General features: G+C 36.8%; 1 protein-coding gene across 2 annotated transcripts in view; it reads right to left on the bottom strand.

The window, feature by feature from the left end:
- The window catches only part of LOC110151697 (phospholipid-transporting ATPase ABCA3-like), a 285960-nt gene that overhangs the window by 145087 nt on the left and 115180 nt on the right, over positions 1-25693 (bottom strand). For both annotated transcript variants that reach the window (XM_070460996.1, XM_070460997.1), the window contains 5 exons: positions 12113-12242; positions 5064-5218; positions 4662-4817; positions 4137-4347; positions 532-682 (listed from right to left, as the gene is read on the bottom strand). In XM_070460996.1, coding sequence (XP_070317097.1) covers positions 532-682; positions 4137-4347; positions 4662-4817; positions 5064-5218; positions 12113-12242 — 803 coding nt within the window. The remainder of the gene's footprint in view (positions 1-531; positions 683-4136; positions 4348-4661; positions 4818-5063; positions 5219-12112; positions 12243-25693) is intronic.

The raw sequence follows: 25693 nt of genomic DNA, 5'->3' as shown, positions 1-25693 counted from the left end.
GCTTCTGAATGCAAGATCTACCATATAGGCCACTTTTTTATTATCTCAGCAAATCGGTTGAACAAAATTTGTGCAAATAGCTTATCATTTCTTGTCACTACTTAACACCAGACTGTAAGAAATAGAAATAAAAATACCAAGTGCTCGGGCCTGGTGCACTGGGAAGACCCAGAGGGATCGGGTGGAGAGGGAGGTGGGAGGGGAGACCGGGATGGGGAATATATGTAAATCCATGGCTAATTCATTTCAGTGTATGACAAAAACCACTGCAATGATGTAAAATAATTAGCCTCCAACTAATAAAAATTTAAAAAAAAAAGAAATAAAAATACCCAAGACAAACTAAATGAAAGCCAAGTTATATGACTTCCCTCTGTGCAGACAGTGAAATCTTTAGGAATTTTTTTTTTAATCATTATTTGTCAAATGACAGCTGCACGCAAGCTATTTGTCAAGTCACAGGAAGCTTTAAAAAGTAATATTGATTTCTTATAACCCCAAACTATTATCTAACATTCTCTGGATCCATACCTGTTTGCGTACTCCTTGGGTAGGATAAATGATAATTCAGCTGCAACATTGCTCTCCAATCTGGCTTCTGGTACGTGATATTTAATCATTTTGGAGATTTCTTTAACATCACAATGACGATCCTTTACCATAATTAAGTGGTATCCCACACCTGAAAAAGTCCATTTAAAAGGTCAAAATTTTTAGAATGCAATCTGCTCCAATCAAACACATAAATATACTCTACCACCAGAAAGCACAGGATCTTGCTTATTTAAAATTTCATTTTTACAAGGCATCAATACTGTGTTTAAGAGCAAGTGATCTTTAATCTTTGAGATTTACTGGTTTCATATTTTTACCAAAATTTAAACCTGTTCATTTTTATGGGAAGAGAGTTTGGAGGAGAATGGATTCATTCATACATATGTATGGCTGAATCCCTTTGTTATTCACTTGAAAGTATCATAACATTGTTAATCGCTTATACTCCAATACAAAAGAAAAAGTTTAAACATTTTTCTATTGTTTTATATATTTTAAAATTTCCTTCCTTCTGTCATTCTTTCCATACTCAAGGTTCAATGATCACATTTCAGGTACATGCCATTAAAGTGGAAACTTTTGCTTCAACATATTAATGAATGAAAACTTCAAAATTTCACCTCACTGTACTAGGAATTCTTCCCTTCATCATGTGACAATGGGCTATATAGACTATTGTCACCAAGTGTCTCTGACCCTTTTAGGATTTTATATATACACATATACATCCACACACACATTTATGTATATAGACACACATAATTATTTTTCCTGTCATACTCTTATTTTAGCATTCATCACTTTAGGCTATCTTTCTGTTATATTCTTGAATGGGGCTTCTGAATTTCATATTTCTAAATCTGTCTTATACATGCATTCACACATAAAATGCAAACCACTCTTGCTGTTTTCAATGTCCTGTCCATCATACTTAATTTCTCACTGATTCTCCCCCAAAAACTCGATGCTGGCTGACTACTTCTTTGTTTCAGGGGGGAAAAGGTGCATTTTTATGCTCGAACTTTTAGTACTTACTTATATAGTCTTCTAAAATAGAGGTGTTCTTTCCTTCATTGCCTTTATAAGGTCAATAACTAAAAGCACTAATATACTTAGGTAATAATTTTGTACCTACAACTAAACTGCTATAGGAATATCAACTTATGTATTCCCATCTGTAAGTGAAAAAACACTCAAAAGTATGAGTCCCTTTATTTCTGATATTCAACAAATATACTGCTTAAAACTTAACTCAATATCCTCTTTGAGATACAGTAAAGAGAAAATGGTAGCGTGTTAGAGTGTAAAACAAGGGCTTTGTTGTCCGAAGAACCCAGCTCCAAAACTCTGCCACTTAACTGCATGATTGACTCAGACTTTAAGAATAAGCGGCAGTTTTCTGCTCCATAAAAATGGTGAGGTTATGAACAGGAGATGAGATAAATGTGTATAAACATTAAATGTAACTCACCCAAAATAAATGTGAATGAATGAATTCAAACACCAAATTAATGATTAATGGAATAATGTGAGTCTTATCTATTCTCATTGATTTGTACGCTCCAATTCTGAAACCCTGATATACTTACTGGTTTGAAACTTGTAATTTCAGAACTCAATTATATATTATATATGGCTCATTTTTAACGTTCTAGTCTTACTGACTAATCAGACTATATTCTTATTAAAATCAACATTGTTTTATTCACTATTCATTCATATCCTGTTCAATAAATTCCTATTGATCAACTACCACATTTCAAGATGATTTCATGAAAATAAACTAGAAAGTATTTAGCTAATTACACCAGAGGGGAGTGATGCTGATTTGGCAATAGAGAAAAAAGAGTCAGAGATATTGAGCCCCTCATTTTCTCCCCTACAAGTTATCAGTCTATGAACCAAATACCTTGGAAGCATTATTTCATTCCAACAAAAACTAACTTCAGTGAAAGCAGGTGAGAGAAAGAAACATGACTTTTTTGAGGTCAATAAAAGAATGAGTTTTCACTGGTCAACCACTTGTAAAAGAATGAAACTAGAACACTTTCTAATACCAAACACAAAAATAAACTCAAAATGGATTAAAGATCTAAATGTAAGACCAGAAACTATAAAACTCCTAGAGGAAAACATAGGCAAAACACTCTCTGACATAAATCGCAGCAGGATCCTCTATGGCCCACCTCCCAGAATATTGGAAATAAAAGCAAAAATAAACAAATGGGACCTAATGAAGCTTAAAAGCTTTTGCACAACAAAGGAAGCTATAAACAAAGTGAAAAGATAGCCCTCAGATTGGGAGAAAATAATAGCAAACAAAGCAACAGACAAAGGATTAAGATTGGGAGAAAATAATAGCAAACAAAGCAACAGACAAAGGATTAATCTCAAAAATATACAAGCAACTCCTGCAGCTCAATTCCAGAAAAATAAATGACCCAATCAAAAAATGGGCCGAAGAACTAAACAGACATTTCTCCAAAGAAGACATACAGATGGCTAACAAACACATGAAAAGATGCTCAACATCACTCATTATCAGAGAAATGCAAATCAAAACCACAATGAGGTACCATTACATGCCAGTCAGGATGGCTGCTATCCAAAAGTCTACAAGCAATAAATGCTGGAGAAGGTATGGAGAAAAGGGAACCCTCTTACACTGTTGGTGGGAATGCAAACTAGTACAGCCACTATGGAAAACAGTGTGGAGATTTCTTAAAAAGCTGGAAATAGAACTGCCATATGACCCAGCAATCCCACTTCTGGGCATACACACCAAGGAAACCAGACCTAAAAGAGACACGTGCTCCCCAGTGTTCATCACAGCACTATTTATAATAGCCAGGACATGGAAGCAATCTAGATGCCCATCAGCAGATGAATGGATAAGGAAGCTGTGGTACATATATACCATGGAATATTACTCAGCCATTAAAAAGAATACATTTGAATCAGTTCTAATGAGATGGATGAAACTGGAGCCCATTATACAGAGCGAAGTAAGCCAGAAAGATAAAGACCATTACAGTATACTAACACATATATATGAAATTTAGAAAGATGGTAACGATAACCCTATATGCAAAACAGAAAAAGAGACTCAGATGTATAGAACAGACTTGTGGACTCTGGGAGAAGGCGAGGGTGGGATGTTTCAAGAGAACAGCATTGAAACATGTATATTATCTAGGGTGAAACAGATCACCAGCCCAGGTTGGGTGCATGAGACAAGTGCTCGGGCCTGGTGCACTGGGAAGACCCAGAGAGATCGGGTGGAGAGGGAGGTGGGAGGGGTGACCGGGATGGGGAATACATGTAAATCCATGGCTAATTCATTTCAATGTATGACAAAAACTACTGTAATGATGTAAAGTAATTAGCCTCCAACTAATACAAATAAATGGAAAAAAAATAGGGATAGATAGATAAATTACAAATAGTCAATTTAAATAGTTTAGATTTAATGCAATAGGACACAAGAAATTTTGTGTAGAGGAACAAAAATGATAATAAAATTATGTTAGAGAATGTTATTCAGGCATTAGGATCCAAATAGTGGTTAAAGGGAGACAGACCATAAACTTTTTTCAGGAAAATTGTAGAGCCACAGCACTGCAGAGTACCCTTCGTCATGATAGCTATTCGGTCACCCAGAATATCAGCTTCATCCATGTGGTGGGTTGTCAATAAGATGGTACGATTCTCTTTATGCTTCTGAAGGACATCCCAGGTGAATCTCCTTGAGACTGGGTCCATGCCAGATGTTGGCTCATCAAGTATCACCACCTACAGATCAGAAGAACAATTTCATGATCACATTTAATTCATGTTATGCTCTTTATGTGATAACTAACTATTTTACATGGGGGACATATGCAAGCTAAAGTACATAATCTAGACTATATTAAGAACTTTGCAAAATTAACAATAAATTAAAACCCCATAACCATATTATATCAACTGGATCAATGATGATTGACCCTCTGATTATCATTTGGGGAGTTCCTTCTAGAGAGTTAGATTCATATCAGCTCATAGGTTGGTGTCAGCTCAGTTTTATATATTAGCTGGAGTAGGGATTCATGTTAGTGGTTCTTCACCTTGGAGCCTCCTATAAGTGCTATAATAATGGAGAGTTTACGCTTCATTCCTCCACTCAGTGACTTTGAAAGGGCATCACGCTTTTCTATCAGGTCAAAAGATATCAGCATTTTGTTAATTTCTTTGGAACGTATTTCTGGAGGTACTCCTTTTATCTAAAAAAAGAAGCCAGAGATTACATGGTGCTTCCAACTTATCCTTAGAAAATTCTTTCATCAAGATTTTTCTTACAGAGCTATTTAGACATGAGCTTTTTCTTCTCTTTGCCCCCCTTTATAGTAAAAGAACAATGTCTCCAAAAAAAGGAATTTCCACTAAATAAGGATAAAGATGTTGGTTCTTTGTCATGCTGCCTGAAGCATACGAAAAGAGTGGGAAAAAAGAATATATCTCTGGCTCACCACACAGTAGAAATAGAGATGTTCTGAGACTGTCAAGTGACGGAACAATATGTCTTCCTGGGGGCACAAGCCCAAGTTTCTCCTGGCTTGAACTATATCTTTTGAGATATCATATCCACTAATATACACCTTTCCACTGGTAGGACGATAGAGACCTAGAATTAAGCATAAGATATGATAGAAACTTAGTTTCAGTGAGAGAACCTGACAATACACTGTTCATTCAGTTCAGTTCAGTTCAGTCGCTTAGTCGTGTCCAACTCTTTGCGACCCCATGAATCACAGCAAGCCAGGCCTTCCTGCCCATCACAAACTCCCAGAGTTTACTCAAACTCATGTCCATCGAGTCGGTGATGCCACCCAGCTATCTCCTCCTCTGTCATCCCCTTCTCCTCCTGCCCCCAACCTCTCCCAGCATCAGGGTCTTTTCCAATGAGTCAACTCTTCGTATCAGGTGGCCAAAGTACTGGAGTTTCAGCTTCAGCATCAGTCCTTCCAATGAACACCCAGGACTGATCTCCTTCAGGATGGACTGGTTGGATCTCCTTGCAGTCCAACGGACTCTCAAGAGTCTTCTCCAACACCACAGTTCAAAAGCATCAATTTTTCGGCACTCAGCTTTCTTCACAGTCCAACTCTCACATCCAGACATGACCACTGGAAAAACCATAGCCTTGGCCAGACGGACCTTTGTTGGCAAAGTAATGTCTCTGCTTTTTAATATGCTATCTAGGTTGGTCATAACTTTCCTTCCAAGGAGTAAGCGTCTTTTAATTTCATGGCTGCAGTTACCATCTGCAGTGATTTTGGAGCCCCCAAAAATAAATAATGGACACTGTTTCCACTGTCTCCCCATCTATTTCCCATGAGGTGATAGGACCAGATGCCATGATCTTAGTTTCATTACTGTTAGTTTCATCACACTGTTCATTAGCACCTCCTTAATAGTCTGTTTGTAGACTACTTGAAAGAATTATGAGTACCTCTTGCAAAGAAAGTGACTTGGTATCTTCTGGTAATGGGGAAATTTTTCTTTGAAATCTATAGATTCTGGTTTCTAATGAGTATAAAAATATTAATTACTCGAGTAATAAAAAATACTTTGAAGAATTTTCTGTTTCAGTGGTCTATGCTACTGTCTATTTGACAACATATGCAAACCACAGTATAATCTTACCAACTTGTGATTCATCCAACCTGGAATTTCGCATGATGTACTCTTCATAGAAGTTAAATAAGCAGGGTGGCAATATACAGCCTTGTTATATTCCCTTCCCAACTTTGAGCCAGTCATTTGTTCTATGTCCTATTACTCAGCCATTAAAAAGAATTCATTTGAATCAGTTCTAATGAGATGGATGAAACTGGAGCCCATTATACAGAGCGAAGTAAGCCAGAAAGATAAAGACCATTACAGTATACTAACACATATATATGGAAGTTAGAAAGATGGCAACGATAACCCTACATGCAAAACAGAAGAAGAGACTCAGATGTATAGAACAGACTTGTGGACTCTGGGAGAAGGCGAGGGTGGGATCTTTCAAGAGAACAGCATCAAAACATGTATATTATCTAGGGTGAAACAGTTCTAACTGTTGCTTCTTGACCCACATGCAAGATTCTCAGGAGAAAGATAATGTGATCTGGTACTTGCATCTCTTTAAGAACTTTCCACAGTTTGTTGTGATCCACATAAAGTCTTTAGCATAGTCACTGTAGCAGAAGTAGATGTTTTTCTTGAACCCTTTTACTTTCTCCATGATCCAATGAATGTTGGCAATCTGATCTCTGGTTCCTCTGCCTCTTTGAAACCCAGCTTGCATATGTGGAAGTTCTCAATTCATGTACTGCTGAAGTCTAGCTGGAAGGATTTTGAGCATAACTTTACTAGCCTATGAAATGAGCACAATTGTATGGTAGTTTGAACATTCGTTGGCATTATCTTTCTTTGGGATTGGAATGAAACTGATCTTTTCTAGTCCTGTGATCACTGCTGAGTTTTCCAAATTTGCTGGCATATTGAAAGCAGCACTTTAACAGCATCATCTTTTAGGATTTTAAATAGCTCAGGTGGAATTCCATCACTTCCATTGGTTTATTCATGGTAATGCTTCCTAAAGTCCACTTCACACTCCAGGATGTCTGACTCTAGGTGATTAACCACACCACTATGGTTATCAGGATCATTAAGACTGTTCTTGTAGAGATCCTCTGCATGTTCTTGCCAACTCTTTTTAACCTCTTCTGCTCTTGTTGGGTCCTCACCATTTATGTCCTTTATCATGCCCATCCTTGCATGAAATGTTCCCTTGATACCTCCAATTGTCTTCAAGAGATCTATAGTCTTTCCGATTCTATTGTTTTCCTCCACTTCTTTGCATTGTTCATTTCAGAAGGCCTTGTTATCTCTCCTTGCTATTCTCTGGATCTCTGTATTTAGTTGGGTGTGTCTTTCCCTTTTCCCTTTATCTTTGCTTCTCTTCTTTCCTCAGCTATTTTTAAAGCTTCTTCAGACAACCACTTTGCTTTCTTGCATTTCTTTTTCTTTGGAATGATTTTGGTCACTGCATCCTTCAATGCTATGAATGTCCATCCATAATTCTTCAGGTTCTTTGTCTACCAAATCTAATCCCTTGAATATACTTGCCACTCCACTGTGTGTAGTTTTGCACAATATTGTAAAAGTACCACATGCTACTAAGCTGGAAACTTTAAATTGAATAATTTTATGTTATATGACTTTGCCTCAACTAAAAATTATCATTCAAAAAATTATAAGACATAACCCTTGGGCTTCAAGCTACTTTTAATTGAGGAAACAGGTGTCTCAACAACTGTGATACATGATACAATTAATTCATTCTGCACCCAGGATATATACATCTATATATATACATATATATACATATACATATATACATATGTATATACATATACATAAATATATATACACATATATATGTATATGTGTAAATATATATATATATGTATATGTATATATATATGTATATATCCCGGGTGTCACACACCCCCAACAAGCTTCTTGGCACAGAACTATCCAACCCCATGCAGGGATCTGTCTTACCAGGAAAAACCCTACTTGCCCATGACACTTGGGACCTTCAGGGTATCTGGTGGGAGGGGGGATCGGGATGGATTGCTGGTTTTTTATCTTCCTAAGAAATACTGTGGAGCAAATCCACCTTTATTTAGGATTTATTTAGTCATTTAGTATTTGGTTCTGTGGGTCTTTTTTTGTTTTTTTTGGTAAGTAAACAAAAACTAATTAAACAAGGTCTGCTGAAGTTGCGAATTGAACCACGTTTGACTTTTCAGTGAGGAAGAGACAGACTTGCCCTCCTCACAAAGGTCAGGGCCCCACCTTTTTCCTCCCAGGCAGAAAGTGGAAGCCACCCTGGCTGGAGCAGCCCACCACACCAAGCAGACCCCAAGGATTTGTTGTTGTCTTTCTGGCCTGGTCTGTGCCCAATATATCAGCTTCTCCACACTACATGTTGGGCACAGACCTGGCCAGAAGACATGGCAAGGAGACCATTATCTTCGGGGACCACTGTCACAAAATATTAAAGCATGGAATATGTTCTAAGATGAAATATATAAAAATATTTAATAAGTGGCAGTTGATATTATGCTGAAGACAATAATAACAATATTCACTAATAATTACATGGAATTAATTAGAAAGTAATGATTAAGAAAACTAAGATCATGGCATCTGGTCCCATCACTTCATAGGAAATAGATGGGGAAACAGTGGAAACAGTGTCAGACTTTATTTTTTGGGGCTCCAAAATCACTGCAGATGGTGACTGCAGCCATGAAATTAAAAGATGCTTACTCCTTGGAAGGAAAGTTATGACCAACCTAGATAGCATATTAAAAAGCAGAGACATTACTTTGCCAACAAAGGTCTGTCTGGTCAAGGCTATGGTTTTTCCAATAGTCATGCGTGGATGTGAGAGTTGGACTGTGAAGAAAGCTGAGTGCCAAAAAATTGATGCTTTTGAACTGTGGTGTTGGAGAAGACTCTTGAGAGTCCCTTGGACTGCAAGGAGATCCAACCAGTCCATCCTGAAGGAGATCAGTCCTGGGTGTTCATTGGAAGGACTGATGCTGAAGCTGAAACTCCAATACTTTGGCCACCTGATGCGAAGAGTTGACTCATTGGAAAAGACCCTGATGCTGGAGGGATTGGGGACAGGAGGAGAAGGGGACGACAGAGGATGAGATGGCTGGATGGCATCACCGACTCGATGGACATGAGTTTGAGTAAACTCAGGGAGTTGGTGATGGACAGGAAGGCCTGGCTTGCTGTGATTCATGGGGTCGCAAAGAGTCAGACATGACTGAGCAATTGATTGAGAGCTGAACTGAACTGAATGATTAAGAGCTTTAACTAAGTTTCAGAAGTATTTCAAAGATAGAAGTTTAACAAAGAATTGTTGTTTTCCATCATTTCTTTCCTCAAAGATAAGGTTACTTATAGTTGACCTAAACTGGGAAATTCAGCCTTGCTCCAACCTTTCACTTGACACTCTGGTATCATTTTGGTCACTCCTATTCTCTCTCTGTCTGTTCTCTAGCCATACAATATTCCTTATTTTCTTACTTCCTAGCCCTGAATATTCTTAGAATATGCATCTCCCCTTTCCTTCATGATTCATTACACCTTGTACCAATCTCAAATTAGATTTTATTTCCCCTTTGCTCATAAACCTTGCCAGCAGTATTAAGATCAAGGTGACAGCAAAAATAAACTCAAAATGGATTAAAGATCTAAATGTAAGACCAGAAACTATAAGACTCCTAGAGGAGAACATAGGCAAAACACTCTCCGACATAAATCACAGCAGGATCCTCTATGACCCATATCCCAGAATTTCAGAAATAAAAGCAAAAATAAACAAATGGGACCTAATGAAACTTAAAAGCTTTTGCATAACAAAGGAAACTATAAGCAAGGTGAAAAGACAGCCCTCAGATTGGGAGAAAATAATAGCAAATGAAGCAACAGACAAAGGATTAATCTCAAAAATATACAAGCAACTCCTCCAGCTCAACTCCAGAAAAATAAATGACCCAATCAAAAAATGGGCCAAAGAACTCAACAGACATTTCTCCAAGGAAGACATACAGATGGCTAACAAACACATGAAAAGATGCTCAACATCACTCATTATCAGAGAAATGCAAATCAAAACCACAATGAGGTACCATTACACGCCAGTCAGGATGGCTGCTATCCAAAAGTCTACAAGCAATAAATGCTGGAGAGGGTGTGGAGAAAAGGGAACCCTCTTACACTGTTGGTGGGAATGCAAATTAGTACAGCCACTATGGAAAACAGTGTGGAGATTTCTTAAAAAGCTGGAAATAGAACTGCCATATAACCCAGCAATCCCACTTCTGGGCATACACACCAAGGAAACCAGATCTGAAAGAGCCACATGCACCCCAATGTTCATCGCAGCACTGTTTATAATAGCCAGGACATGGAAGCAACCCAGATGCCCATCAGCAGACGAATGGATGAGGAAGCTGTGGTACATATACACCATGGAATACTACTCAGCCATTAAAAAGAATTCATTTGAATCAGTTCTAATGAGATGGATGAAACTGGAGCCCATTATACAGAGCGAAGTAAGCCAGAAAGATAAAGACCATTACAGTATACTAACACATATATATGGACTTTAGAAAGATGGTAACGATAACCCTATATGCAAAACAGAAAAAGAGACTCAGATGTATGGAACAGACTTGTGGACTCTGGGAGAAGGTGAGGGTGGGATGTTTCAAGAGAACAGCATTGAAACATGTATATTATCTAGGGTGAAACGGATAACCAGCTCAGGTTGGGTACATGAGACAAGTGCTCGGGCCTGGTGCACTGGGAAGACCCAGAGGGATTGGGTGGAGAGGGAGGTGGGAGGGGGGACTGGGATGGGGAATACATGTAAAGCCATGGCTAATTCATATCAATGTATAACAAAAACTACTGTAATGATGTAAAGTAATTAGCCTCCAACTAATAAAAACTAAAAAAAAAAAAAAAGATCAAGGTGACAGGACAACTCCCAACACTCAAGCCTTATTTTTTACTTCTCAAGATGTTATAAAATTCCTATTTACTCATCAAATCCTTGCTCAACTATAAGATCTTTGAAAGGAAGGACTTTCTGCTCAACACTGCATTCTTAGTTTTCACCCACATATCTGGCACATTAATGTATACCAATGACAGGAGTAAAGTTTTACCTCATCTGTAATTTAGTGAATCATTTGAGTAATGAGAACACTTTCTGGGATAATAGTGAAGTCATCTATCTTAATAGGCAACAGGATTATTCAGAGATATGCATATGTCAAAATGCAGCAAATGAATACTTAAAATTTAAGCATTTTTTAATTAAAATTTTATTCCAAAAGAAAAATTCTAGTTAATGATATGCATTCTAAATTATTTATTAGGAAGCATCTTAATGTCTAAAATTAATTTTCAGATGCCTAAAAATGGGATCAATAGATCTGTGACAAATATATAAAACAGTAAAATCTAGGCAGTGGGTATAAGGGTGGTCACTAAAAACCTTTCAATTGGATGTAAGTAGAAATTTTCTTATTAAATATAAAAGCATATTCATAAGAATATATAATACACATTATACAATGTACATCAAACAAATTATAATGGTTTCCTATGAAGGGAGCAGGGGAACAGAAGAAAGTAATATAAAAGGAAATTTAAAGGAATAAATAAGTGAAAGTAGAAAGGTTCTCTAGTCTTTGTATTGACCAATGAGGATGGTGCACTACAAAGTGAGAAGTGGGATGCACCTGAGAAACAAAAATAAACATTAATTTTTAAGCTTAATAATAAATGACTTACACTTTGTAAAGAGAGCAGATTAATAAACAGCCATATGTATCATTTAAATAACAATGTCAATATCAAGAAAAGTACACAAAAGCTTCAAAGCTTAACCCACAGTATCTGCATCAAAGTAACCATGAATATTTACCTGTGAGGATAGATAAGGTAGTAGTCTTCCCTGCTCCATTATGACCAAGAAGAACAGTGATTTGCCCCTCATATAAATTCAAAGACAAGTCTTGAACTGCTAGTACTGTCATATTTTGCAATGTGAATTCCTGTGAAAAGAAAAAAAAAACCCCAAAATTTATATCTATTACTATTACTTATAAAGGGCATGCATTTATATCAATTATCTACAGAATAAGAGACCACTAATCTCAAAAAGCAAAATCAAAGTATAAAAGAAAAAAATCATGAACAATTATATCTGGAAGCAAAATGTGGATAGAAGTTCAAAGTAGGTTCATAAGACTTTTTCTGAACAATTTCATGGAGTCCCACTTTGATCCATTCACTGTCATGAAGCTGATATATTACAATCTGCTCCAGTCAATGTCTTTCTGCTAAATTCCTGAACTTAATGCAAAAACTCATTATATGTGGTTGTCCTATAAGCACTTCAAACTCTACTAATTAGTTAGTTCAGTCACTCAGTTATGTCCAATTCTTTGCAACCCCATGGACTACAGCACGCCAGGCTTCCCTGTCCATCACCAACTCCCAGAGCTTGCTCAAACTCATGTCCATCGAGTCGGTGATGCCATCCAGCTATCTCCTCCTCTGTCATCCCCTTCTCCTCCTGCCCCCAATCCCTCCCAGCATCAGGGTCTTTTCCAATGAGTCAACTCTTCGCATCAGGTGGCCAAAGTATTGGAGTTTCTGCTTCAGCATCAGTCCTTCCAATGAACACCCAGGGCTGATCTCCTTCAGGATGGACTGGTTGGATCTCCTTGCAGTCCAAGGGACTCTCAAGAGTCTTCTCCAACACAACAGTTCAAAAGCATCAATTCTTTGGCACTCAGTTATCTTTATATTCCAACTCTCACATCCACGCATGACTACTGGAAAAACCATAGCTTTGACTAGACGGGTCTTTGTCTGCAAACTAATGTCTGCTTCTTAATATGCTGTCTAGGTTGGTCATAGCTTTTCTTCCAAGGAGCAAGCTTCTTTCAATTTCATGGCTGCAGTCACTATCTGCAGTGATTTTGGAGCCCAAGAAAATAAAGTCTGTCACTGTTTCCATTGTTTCCTCATCTATTTGCCATGAAGTGATGGGACTGGATGCCACGATCTTAGTTTTTTGAATGTCGAGTTTCAAGCCAGCCTTTTCACTCTCCTCTTTCACTTTTATCAAGAGGCTCTTTAATTCTTCTTTGCTTTCTGCCAAGGATGGCGTCATCTGAATAACTGAGGTTATTGATATTTCTCCTGGCAATCTTGATTCCAGCTTGTGCTTCACCCAGCCCAGCATTTACTATGATGTACTCTGCATATAAGTTAAATAAGCAGGATGACAATATACAGCCTTGATATACTCCTTTCTCAATTTGGAGCCAGTCTGCTGTTCCACGTCCAGTTCTAACTGTTGCTTCTTGACCTACATACAGATTTCTCAGGAGGCAGGTAAGGTGGTCTGGTATTCTCATCTCTTTAAGAACATTCCATAGTTTGTTGTGATCCACACAGTCAAAGGCATTGGCATTGTCAATAAAGCAGAGGTTTTTCTGGAATGCTCTTGCTTTTTCTATGATCCAACAGATGATGGCAATTTGATATCTGGTTCCTCTGCCTTTTCTAAATCACTTGAACATCTTCAAGTTCTCACTTCACATACTGTTGAAGCCTTGCTTGGAGAATTTTGAGCATTACTTTGCTGGCATGTGAGATGAGTGCCATTGTGCAGTAGTTTGAACATTCTTTGGCATTGCCTTTCTTTGGGATTAGGATGAAAACTGACCTTTTTCAGTCCTGTGGCCACTGCTGAGTTTTCCAAATTTGCTGACATATTGAGTGCAGCACTTTCACAGCATCATCTTTTAGGATTTGAAATATCTCAACTACAATTCCATCACCTCCAGTAGCTTTGTCTGTAGTGATGCTTCCTAAGGCCCACCTGATTTCACATTCCAGGATATCTAGCTCTAGGTGAGTGATCACACCACTGTGGCTATCCAGGTCAGTAAGATCCCTTTTGTATAGTTCTGTGCATTCTTGCCACCTGTTCTTAGTATCTTCTGCTTCTGTTAGAGTCGTTCCATTTCTGCCCTTAATTGTGCTCATCTTTGCATGAAATGTTTCCTTGGTATCTCTAACGTTCTTGAAGAGATCTCTATTCTCTCTCATTCTATTGTTTTCCTCTATTTCTTTGCACTGATTACAAGGAAGGCTTTCTTATCTCTCTTTGCTTTTCTTTGGAACTCTGCCTTCTTTTCTCAGCTATTTGTAAGGCCTCCTCAGACAACCATTTTGCCTTTTCTCATTTTTGTTTCTTGGAAATGGTCTTGATCACTGCCTTCTGTACAACGTTATGAACCTCCATCCATAATTCTTTAGGCACTCTATCTATCAGATGAAATCCCTTGAATCTGTTTGTCATTTCCACTGTATAATTGTAAGGAATTTGATTTAGGTCATACCTGAATCATCTAGTGGTTTTCCCTACTTTTTTCAGTTTAAGTCTGAATTTTGCAATGCTGATTCTATAAAGCTTCTCCTTTTTCAGCTGAAAAGAATATAGTCCATCTTATTTTGGTATTGACCATCTGGTGATGTCCATGTGTAGAGTCGTCTCTCGTGTTGTTGGAAGAGGGTGTTTGCTATGACCAGTCCATTCTCTTGGCAAAACTCTATTAGCCTTTGCTCTGCTTCATTTTGTACTCCAAGGCCAAACTTGCCTGTTACTCCAGATATCTCTTGACTTCCTACTTTTGTATTCCAGTCCCCTATGATGAAAAGGACATCTTTTTTTGAGTGTTAGTTCCAGAAGCTCTTGTATGTCTTCATAGAACTTCAGCTTCTTGTGGCTCTGCTGGTGAAGAATTTGCCTGCAATGTAGGAGCCCTGGGTTCGATACCTGGGTTGGGAAGATCCCCTGGAGAAGGGAAAGGCTATCCACTCCAGTATTCTGGCCTGCAGCATTCCGTGGACTCTATAGCTCATGGGGTCACAAAGAGTTGGACACCATTGACTGACTTTCACTTTCACTCATCTGAAAATGTATTCCTCCTGCTATATTCATTTTCTGAGTAAGTTACACCATTATCTACCTGGATGTACAAGGCAGAAGCTTGGGATTTCCTTACCCATAGCTCCCTCTGCCTCATCTACTAAAATTTATCAGTCACGTATCCAGTGGATCCACACTGGCTGCCTTGTTAAAAACAATGCCTGAAGGACACTAGAGCAAATTGTCAGCTTTTCCATGGTTGAGGCAGGCCTGAGAGCAGTGCCAAAACAGTATACTGTGTGACCCTGCGCAATGGGTGACCAGTGACACGACAGAGCGCAACCCCTGACAGACAGCTCTAGTGGAGGAATACTTGGTGGTTCCTCTCCCAGTGGGAGCACTGCAATACCACCTACTTCACAGTGCAGCTCGGAAAGATGAGGGGTTCCTACTCCAACAACTAAGGTGCAGATCCTGCCCCTGATAAGGCTGTGACAACCACAGGGAAAAGAGGAGGCACTGCTTAACATGCAGGGCAGGTTCTGATCACCATAAGACCAGTCACACTGCATATCAAGGGGATAAAAGCCAGGACACATTGAGGAAAGAAGAAGCAGTCATCCATACTAAAAACAGCATTGGCATCAACAATATCAAAGCCATTCAGGCTACACAGGGATGCTGCCACATAAAATAGCCCTCTAAAACCATGGTAGATAATTGTTTCTCCTAAACTCACAAAGTAAGAGAAACATAGATAAAAAGAAGTAGAGGAACAACTCCCAGATAAAAGACCAAGACAATTCCCCTAAAAGAACAAACAATGAAACAGACCTCTCCAGTCTGATAGACACAGAGTGCAAAAAGGAGACAATGAAAGGCTATCAGTAAAAATTCAGATTATTATATAAAGAAGCTAGAAACTATAAAGAACCAAGAAAAATTAGAAATCTCATCTGCTGAGGCAAATGCTGAGCTAGAAACAATGAACAGAAGATTGAATAATACAAAATGAATAAGTGATGAATAAATTCCAACAAAAGAAGAAAAAGTAAAGGAAGATCAAAAAAGGTACTTGAAGAAATTATGACTGAAAACTTTCCAAACCTAAAGAAGTGAAGTGAAGTGAAAGTCGCTCAACCATGTCCGACTCTTTGCGACCCCATGGACTATAGAGTCCATGGTATTCTCCAGGCCAGAATACTGGAGTGGGTATCCTTTCCCTTCTCCAGGGTATCTCCCCAACCCCAGGATTGAATTCAGGTCTACTGCATTGCAGGCAGATTCTTTACTAGCTGAACCACAAGGGAAGCAAAAAAAACAAGAAAAGCAAAAAAAAAAAAAAAAGAAGGAAAGAGATATCCAGATATAGGAAGCATAGAGAGCCCCAGACCATATGAACCCAAACAGACTTACCCCAGACATACTATAAACTGGCAAAGAAAGTAAGTGACAGTGTTAGTTGCTCAATCATGTCCAGCTCTTTGCAACCTCATAGACTGTAGCCCGCCAGGCTGTTCTGTCCATGGAATTCTCCAGGCAAGAATACTGGAGTGGGTTGCCATTCCCTTCTCCAGGAGATCTTCCCAACCCAGGGATCAAACCCAGGTCTCCTGAATTGCAAGCAGATTCTTTACTGTCTGAGACACCAGGGAAGCAAAAGTTAAATGTAAAGAGAGGATGCTGAAGGCAAGGAGAGGAAAAAAAAAATTGATAGCAAGGAAATCTCCTTAAGGCAATCAACTGGTTTCACTATAAGAATGTTGCAGGCCAAAAGGAAGTAGCAAGATATATTCACAATCTTGAAAGAGAAAAATCTGCAACATAAGATACTCTTTCCAGAAATATTATCATTTAGAATAGAAGGAGAGATAAAGAATTTCTGAGACAGGAAAAACTGAAAGATCTAAACTAAAATGAAACCTATCATAAAGGAAATATTGAAAGATATTTTCTAAATAGATAAGAAATAAGAACCATAGAAAAGAGAAAATCAGAATTGAAAAGGAAATTACTTAAATAAACCAGTATACAGATTTTTTAAAAATAAAATAAAAAAAATTTTTTTTATGAAAGCAGTGAACAGCAAAAGGGTAAATATGAAGATGTGAAACAGGACAACAAAGCCAATAAGTGTGAAGAAGTAGAATAACAAAATGCAGATTTTTTTACAATGTGTTTAAGCCTATAAGAAAATCAGTCTAAAGCAGTTATAGGAAAATGTTAACATACTTGAAAAACAAGATAATCACAAACATACGATAGTTTCACAAAAAACAAAAAACAAGAGAACACAATACAAAAGGAACTAATCAAACAACAAAAGGAAGAACAAAAAGAGAAAAGAACAAAGAAGAAATCAACAAAGAAACACAGAGTCAACTGGAAAATTAGGTTTAAAATGGCAATAAATACATATTTATTGATAATTACCTTATGTCAATGGCTTAAATGCTGCAGTCAAAAGACACAGAGTGGAAGACTGGATTAAAAACACCAGGAGTCTAGCTGCTTAGAAGAGAATATTCAGTGCAAAAGACAGATATAGGCTGAAAGTGAGAAGATGAAAAAGACATTTCATTCAAATGGAAATTAGAGGAAAATGGGTGTAACAGTATTCATATGAGAAAAAATAGACTTTAAAACAAAGGCCATAAAGAAATAAAAAAGAATATTATAAAAGAATAAATGCAAGAAGAGAGTATTACACTCATCAACAAATATGCACATTTTAGGGGTATAACTGAATCATTTTGCATCCAAATACATAAAACAAACACTAACAGATATAAAGTTGGTGCAGTGGTAGAGAATCTGCCTGCCAATGCCAGAGACTCAAGAGATATGGGTTCAATTGCTGGATTGGGAAGATTCCCTGGAGTAGAAAAGGGCAACCCACTCCAGTGATTTTGCCTGGGAAATTCCATGGACAGAGGAACCAAGCTGTCTACAGTCCACTGGGTTGCAAAAAGCCAGACATGACTAAGTGCACACTTGCACAATAATAACTGGATATTTTAACACCCAACTCACAGCAGTGGACAGATTTTGTAAACAGAAGATCAGTAACACAGCAGAGAAATTAAATGATACAATAGAATAGTTAATTCTTCTTGATATATATAGGGTACTACATTAAAAAAACAGAATACACATTCTTTCCAAGTGCACATGGAACAGTCTCTAGGACTGACCACATACAAGGACACAAGATGAATCTCAATAAGTTTAAGAATACAGAAATTACTTTAGCTATCTTTTCAGACCACAGTGGCATGAAACTAGAAACCCACCACAGAAAAGAAATCAGGAGAAAAAAAAAAAAAAAGATTACATGGAGACTAAACAACATGTTACTTAAAAATCAGTGAATCTTATAAATAAGGAAATAAAAGTTGCCTGTATCCACCTATGGGCTCTTTTAACAATTTTTGTTCACAGTATTGCAATTTTCCTCAATGAGACTACACACATACATGCATACAATTTTCTATTCTGTATTTTCTCTAAACTTTTAGAATTTTCTCATTTCTCTATGTATTCTTTATATGTGTATTTAGCTTTTTAAAATTATAATACAATACAGTAATAATCTTAATTTACTTGATAATTCTCTTACTATGGAAAAAATTTTTAAATTTTTATTTGATAGCATCACAGTGGTTTTTTGTGCATAAATCCCTGTGTTTCTTAATTATATCTCCAAAATAGATTTTAAAAATTGAAACATTAATCAAAGGATTAAAGTATATTTATTTAAGTTTATTGATAGAGATTGTTAATTATTTTGCTGTAGAGTTTTTAGTTTCTATTTTATATTGGAGCATAGTTGCTTAACAATACTGTGTTAAATTCAGGAGTACAGCAAAGTGATTCAGTTTTATATATACACACACACACACACACATATATCTATTCATTTTCTAATTCTTTTCCCATTTATTACAGAATATTGAGCAGCATCCCATGTGCTATACAGTAGCTCTTTCTTGGTTATAGTATATACACATCAATTCCAAACTCTCAGTCTAGCCCTCCTCCCAATCCTTTCCCCAGTAACCATAAGTTCATTCTCTAAGTCTGTGAATCTGTTCTGTTTTGTAAATAAGTTTATTTGTATCATGTTTTAAGATTCTGCATATAAATACTATCATATTATGGGTCTTCTCCTGACTTGTTTCACTTAGCTTCACTGTGTCAACAAAGGTCCGTCTAGTCAAAGCTATGGTTTTTCCAGTAATCATGCATGGATGTGAGAGTTGGACTATAAAGAAAGCTGAGCACTGAAGAATTGATGCGTTTGAACTGTGGTGTTGGAGAAGATTCTTGAGAGTCCCTTGGACTGCAAGGAGATCCAACCAGTCCATCCTAAAGGAAATCAGTCCTGAATATTCATTGGAAGGACTGATGGTGAAGCTGAAACTCCAATATTTTGGCCACCTGATGCGAAGAACTGACTAATTTGGAAAAGACCCTGATGCTGGGAAAGATTGAAGGCAGGAGGAGAAGGGGACAACAGAGGATGAGATGGTTGGACGGCATCACTGACTCAATGGACATGAGTTTGAGTAAACTCTGGGAGGTGGCGATGGACAGGGAGGCCTGGCGTGCTGCAGTCCATGAGGTCACAAAGAGTCGGACACAACTGAGCAACTGAACTGAACTCAACTGAGTATGATCATCTCCAGGTCCATCCATGTTGCTGCCAATGACATTATTTCATTCTTTTTAATGGCTGAGCAATATTCCATTGTATATATGTACTACCATTTCTTTTATCATTCCTCTGTTAATGGATATTTAGGTTGTTTCCATATCTTGGCTATTGTAAACAGCATTGCAATGAACATTGGGGGTGTATGTATCTTTTTGAACCATGTTTTACTCTGGATATATACCCAGGAGTTTTGTCTCTGGACCACAATGCAGCTCCATCTCTAAGGAACCTCCCCATATTGTTCTCTATAGTGGCCCTAGCAATTTACATTCCTTTCAACATTGTAGAAAAGTTCTCTTTTCTCCATGCCCTCTTTAATGTTTATTTTTTGCTGATATTTTGATGATAGCCATTCCAACAGGTGTGAAGTGATACCTCATTGTAATTTTGATTTCCATTTCTCTAATTATTAGCAAGGTTGAGCATTTTTCCATGTGACTCTTGGCCATCTATGTTTTCTTTATAGGAATTTCTAGCTGGGTTTTCTGCCCATTTTTAAATTTTTTTAATCTTGAGCTTCATTGTAGATTTTGGAGACTAATCACTTTGATCATATCATTTGCAATTATTTTCTCCCATTCTGTGGGTTGTTTTTCATTTTTTATGGTTTCCTTTGCTGTGCAAAAGCTTTTGAGTTTAATTAGGCCCATTTGGTTTTGTTTTTATTTCCATTATTCTAGGAGACAGCTCAGAAGAGATATCACTGCATTTTTGTCAAAGAGTGTTCTGCCTGTTTTCCTCTAAGAGTTTTATAGTTTTACATTTGTCTTTAATACATTTTGGGTTTATTTTTGTGTATGGTGTTAAAAAATGTTCTAAGTTCATTTGTTTTACATGTAGCTGTAGAGTTCCTTCATTGTATAGTCTTGCCTCATTTGTTATAGATTGATTGACCATAGTGTGTGTGGGTTTATTTACAGGCTTTCTGCCCTGTTCCATTAATCTACATTTCTGTTTTGTGCCAGTAACATATTAGTTTGAAGACTATAGCTTTGTAGTATAGTCTGAAGTCAGGGAGCCAGTTTCTTCCAGATGTTTTCCTTTTTCAAGATTACTTTAGCTATTCATGATATTTTATGTTACCACACAAATTTGAAGATTTTTTTTAAAATTGTGAATAATGTCATTGTAATTTGATAGGGACTTCATTGAATCTGTAGATTGCTTTGGATAATATAGTCATTTTGACAATATTGACTCTTCCAATCCAAGAACATGGTATATCTTTCCATTTTTCTGTGTCATTGTCTACTTTAATATAATCAAATAAAAAGCATTTTTTTATATGTTGAAAACTTACATTTGCAATTAGGTTATTATGAGTTACTTTCAAAATAAACAATCCTTCTGTAAATAAAATATTTAAATATTAGCATGCATTATGTATAAATTCCAATTTCCATGTATCAGCTTTATTTACAATGATGCACATTCTCAAAATACAGTGAAGAAGTATGTTTTGGTTATTATTAATCTAAAAACAAAAATATATGATCAAAAATAAGTACCTCAAAATACTTTTATAATTCATATTCTTTTACTAGATTTAGCATTACTTTTTAAATACATTTGTAACACTAAAGAAATAAAAATTGTTAAAGAAATGAATTCTCTGAGGAACTGGAGATAATTACAAAGTAATACTTATTGGCTTTTTTGCATTATGGTAAGAAAGAATGTACATCAGAGTTTTATTTTAAAATAACATATAATATTGATGTAATAATACAGACATGTAGTCTTTAGATTTGTACTGGATGAATTGTATCAATTTATCTCTGAGAATTTCCCAGCATCCCGTTTGGATACTTGGGAGTCTACAGTTTAGAGCCCAAAGGAGAGATTTGAACTGGATAAATTCGAGATTCCATCATATAGATAGTAATTAAAACCATACACACACACACACACACACACACACACACACACACACGCACACACACATTATTATATAGAGAGCACTTCAATTTCTTTTAGAAGGAGGTACATTAGACATAACAAATACATGAATGCTATTAAGCCAGGAAAAATATCTTTGCATGTATGTAAAGACCTCTGGCTGAATCAGGAAGGCTGTTGTTGTTCAGTCACCCAGTCACATCCAACTCATTGCGACTACATGGACTGCAGCACACCAGGCCTCCCTGTCCCTCACCATCTCTCAGGGTTTGTCCAAGTTCATGTTCATTGCACTGGTGATGCCATCCAGCCATCTCTTCCTCTGACACTCTTTTCTCCTTCTGCCCTCAATCTTTCCCAGTATCAGGGACTTTTCCAATGAACTGTCTGTTCACATCAGATAACCAAAATATTGGAGCTTAAGCTTCAGCATCAGTCCTTCCAGTGAATATTCAGGGTTGATCTCTCAAGATTGACTGGTTTGATCTCCTTGCTGTCCAAGAGACTTTCAGAAGTCTTCTTCAGCACCACAGTTCAAAGACATCAATTCTTTGGCATCCTGTCTTCTTTACAGTCCATCTGTCACAACCATATGTAACCACTGGAAAAATATCCTCTAGGGAGGCTATTAGATATGTATAAATACATAGATAAGGCTTTGCTGCAGTTTCTAAAGTACTGGACTTTAGACTTTCTAAAGTCTCCTTGAAAATATGCACATTTTAGTAAATAAAATGTATCCAAAAATGTTTTTAAAAGTGAGTCAGTGATGAAATCCAAGAGCAAACTTACAAATACCTTGAGACAAATGGCAATGAAGACACAATCATACAGAATCAATGGGATGCAGCAAAAGTAGTTCTTAGAGGGATGTTTATAGTGATACAAGCCTTTCTAAAACAATAATAAAAATCTCAAATAAACAACCTAACCCACCATCTAGAAGAATTAGAAAAAGAACAAACAACCGTAAAGTCAGCAGAAGGAAGACGATAATAAAGATCAGAAAGAGAACAAGTAGAGATTTAAAAAATACTGGAAACTTTTTATTTAAATTAGGTCCAGTTGCTTATTTTGTTTTTATTTTCATTACTCTGGGAGGTGGGTCATAGAGGATCTTGTTGTCAGAAAGTATTCTGTCTATGTTTTCCTCTAAGAGTTTTATAGTTTCTGGCCTACATTTAGGTCTTTAATCTACTTTGAGTTTATTTTTGTGTATAGTGTTACAAAGAGTTGCAATTTCATTCTTTTTTTTTTCCATTTATTTTTATTAGTTGGAGGCTAATTACTTTACAGCATTGCAGTGGTTTTTGTCATACATTGAATTAGCCATGGATTTACATGTATTCCCCACATGCAATTGACCAGTTCAGTTTTCCTGTCACCACTTGTTGAAGAGATTGTCTTTTTTCCACTGTATATTTTTGTCTCCTTTGTCAAAGATAAGGTGTCCATAGCTGTTTGGATTTATCTCTGGGATTTCTATTTTGTTCCATTGATCTATATTTCTATTTTTGTGCCAGTACCATACTGTCTTGATTACTGTAGCTTTGTAGTATAGGCTGAAGTCAGGAATGGGAGAAAATGACAGCAAACAGGATAACTGACAAAGAATTAACCTCCAAAATATACAAGTGTTCCATGCAGCTCAATACTATAAAAATGAACAATCCAATCAAAAAGTGAGCAGAAGACCTAAACAGACACTTCTCCAAAGAAGACATACAGATGGCTAACAAACACATGAAAAGATGCTCAATGTCACTCATTAACATAGAAATGCAAATGAAAACCACAATGAGGTATCTCACCAGTCAGAATGGCCATCATCAAAAAGTCTACAAATAATAAATGCTGGAGAGGGTATGGTGAAAAGGAAAATTTCTTACACTGTTGGTGGGAATAAAAGCTGGTACAACTACTATGGTGAATGGTATGCAGATTCCTTAAAATACTAGAAATAAAACTACCACATGACCCAGCAATCCCACTACTGGGCATATACCCCAAGGAAACCAGAATTGAAAAAAAAACACAGGTACCCCAATGTCCACTGCAGCACTATTTACAATAGCTAAGACATGGAAGCAACCTAGATGTCCATTGGCAGATGAATGAATAAAGTTGTGGATACATATACACAATGGAATATTACTCAGCTACAAAGAATGCATTTGAGTCAGTTTTAAGTCAGAAAGAGAAAGAGAAATGCCATATATTGGCACATATATATGGAATCTAGAAAAATGATCCCAATGATCCTACGTGCAGGGCAGCAAAGGAGACACAGATGTAAAGAACAGACTTTTGGACTCAGTGGGAGAAGGAGAGAGTGGGATGATTTGAGAAAATAGCATCGAAACACATACATTACCATATATAAAATAGATAAGCAGTGCAAGTTTGATATATGAAGCAGATGCAGGCAAATCTGGTGCTCTGTGACAACTTGGAGGAACAGGGTGAGGAGGGAAGTGGGAGGGTGTTTAGATGGAGGAGACACATGTATACCTATGGCTGATTCATATTGATGTATGGCAAAACCATCACAATATTGTAAACTAATTATCCTCCAATTAAAATAAATTAATTAATTTTAAAAACACTAGAAGAAATTCAATAAAACCAAGAGTTGATTCTTTGAAAGGGTAAACAAAATTGATAAATCTCTGTACAGTCTCATCAAGAAAGGAAAAGAGAATATCCAGTAAATATAATTGGAAATTAAAGAGAAGAAATCACAACTGGTATCTCAGAAATACAAAATACCATAAGAGAATAATATTAAAAATTATATGCCAATAAATTCAACAGCCTAGAAGAAATGAACTTTTTAGAAGCATGCAGCTGTTCAAAACTGAAGGGCTGAATCAAGATAACTTGGATGGATCAATCACTAAAAAAATAGTATCCATAAAAAAGAAAAAAAAAAAACTCCCTACAAACAAAAGTCCAGAGCCTGATGACTTCACAGTCAAATTCCTCCAAACATACAAAAAACTTGTACCAATTTTTCTCAAACTCTTGTAAAAGACTGAAGAAGAGAAAATACTTTCAAAGACATTCTGTGAAGCCACCATTACCTTGATACCAAAACCAAACAAAGACACTAACAGAAAAGATTACAGAACAATATCTTTGATGAATATTGATGTGAAAATTGTCAAAATGTTGGCAATTGAGTTCAACAGCACATTTTTAAAAAGATCACATACTACAACCAAGTTGAAGTCATGGCTAGTTCACAAGGATGGTTCAACACATGCAAATTCATCAATGTGAACCACCATATCAAGATAAATCAAAAACCACATGATCTCAATAGCTGCAGAAAAAGGCATTCAATAAAATTCAACATCTGTTCATGATTTAAAAAAAAATCTTACCAAAGTAGGTATTGAGGGAACATGTCTCAACATAATAAAAGTTATTTATGGCATACCAACATCCAATATGATACTCAGTTGTGAAAACTGAAAACCTTTTTGTTAAAATCCCACTCTCACCACTTCTATTCAACACAGTATGTAATTCAAAAAGTTGTATGCAACCCTACCTTCATGGTAGCAATATTCCTAATAGCCAAGACATGGAAACAACATAAATGTCCATCAACATATGAATAGATAAAGATGATGTGGTACACATACACTATAGAATATTACTAAGCCATAACAACAAGGATGGACCTAGAGATTATCAAACTAAGTGAAGAGAAAGACAAATATATGATATCACCTATATTTGGAATCTAAATTATGACACAAAAGTGCCTACAAAACATAAACACATCCCCAGTTCAGTTCAGTTCAGTCGCTCAAATTGTGTCCAACTCTGCGACCCCATGGATGGCAGCACGCCAGGCCTCCCTGTCCATCGCCACCTCCCAGAGTTTCCTCAAATTCAAGTCCATTAAATCGGTGATGCCATCCAACCATCTC

The sequence above is a fragment of the Odocoileus virginianus genome, chromosome 33 (assembly GCF_023699985.2).
Source record: "Odocoileus virginianus isolate 20LAN1187 ecotype Illinois chromosome 33, Ovbor_1.2, whole genome shotgun sequence".
NCBI lineage: Eukaryota > Metazoa > Chordata > Mammalia > Artiodactyla > Cervidae > Odocoileus > Odocoileus virginianus.
This window is presented reverse-complemented; position numbering and strand designations above follow the sequence as displayed.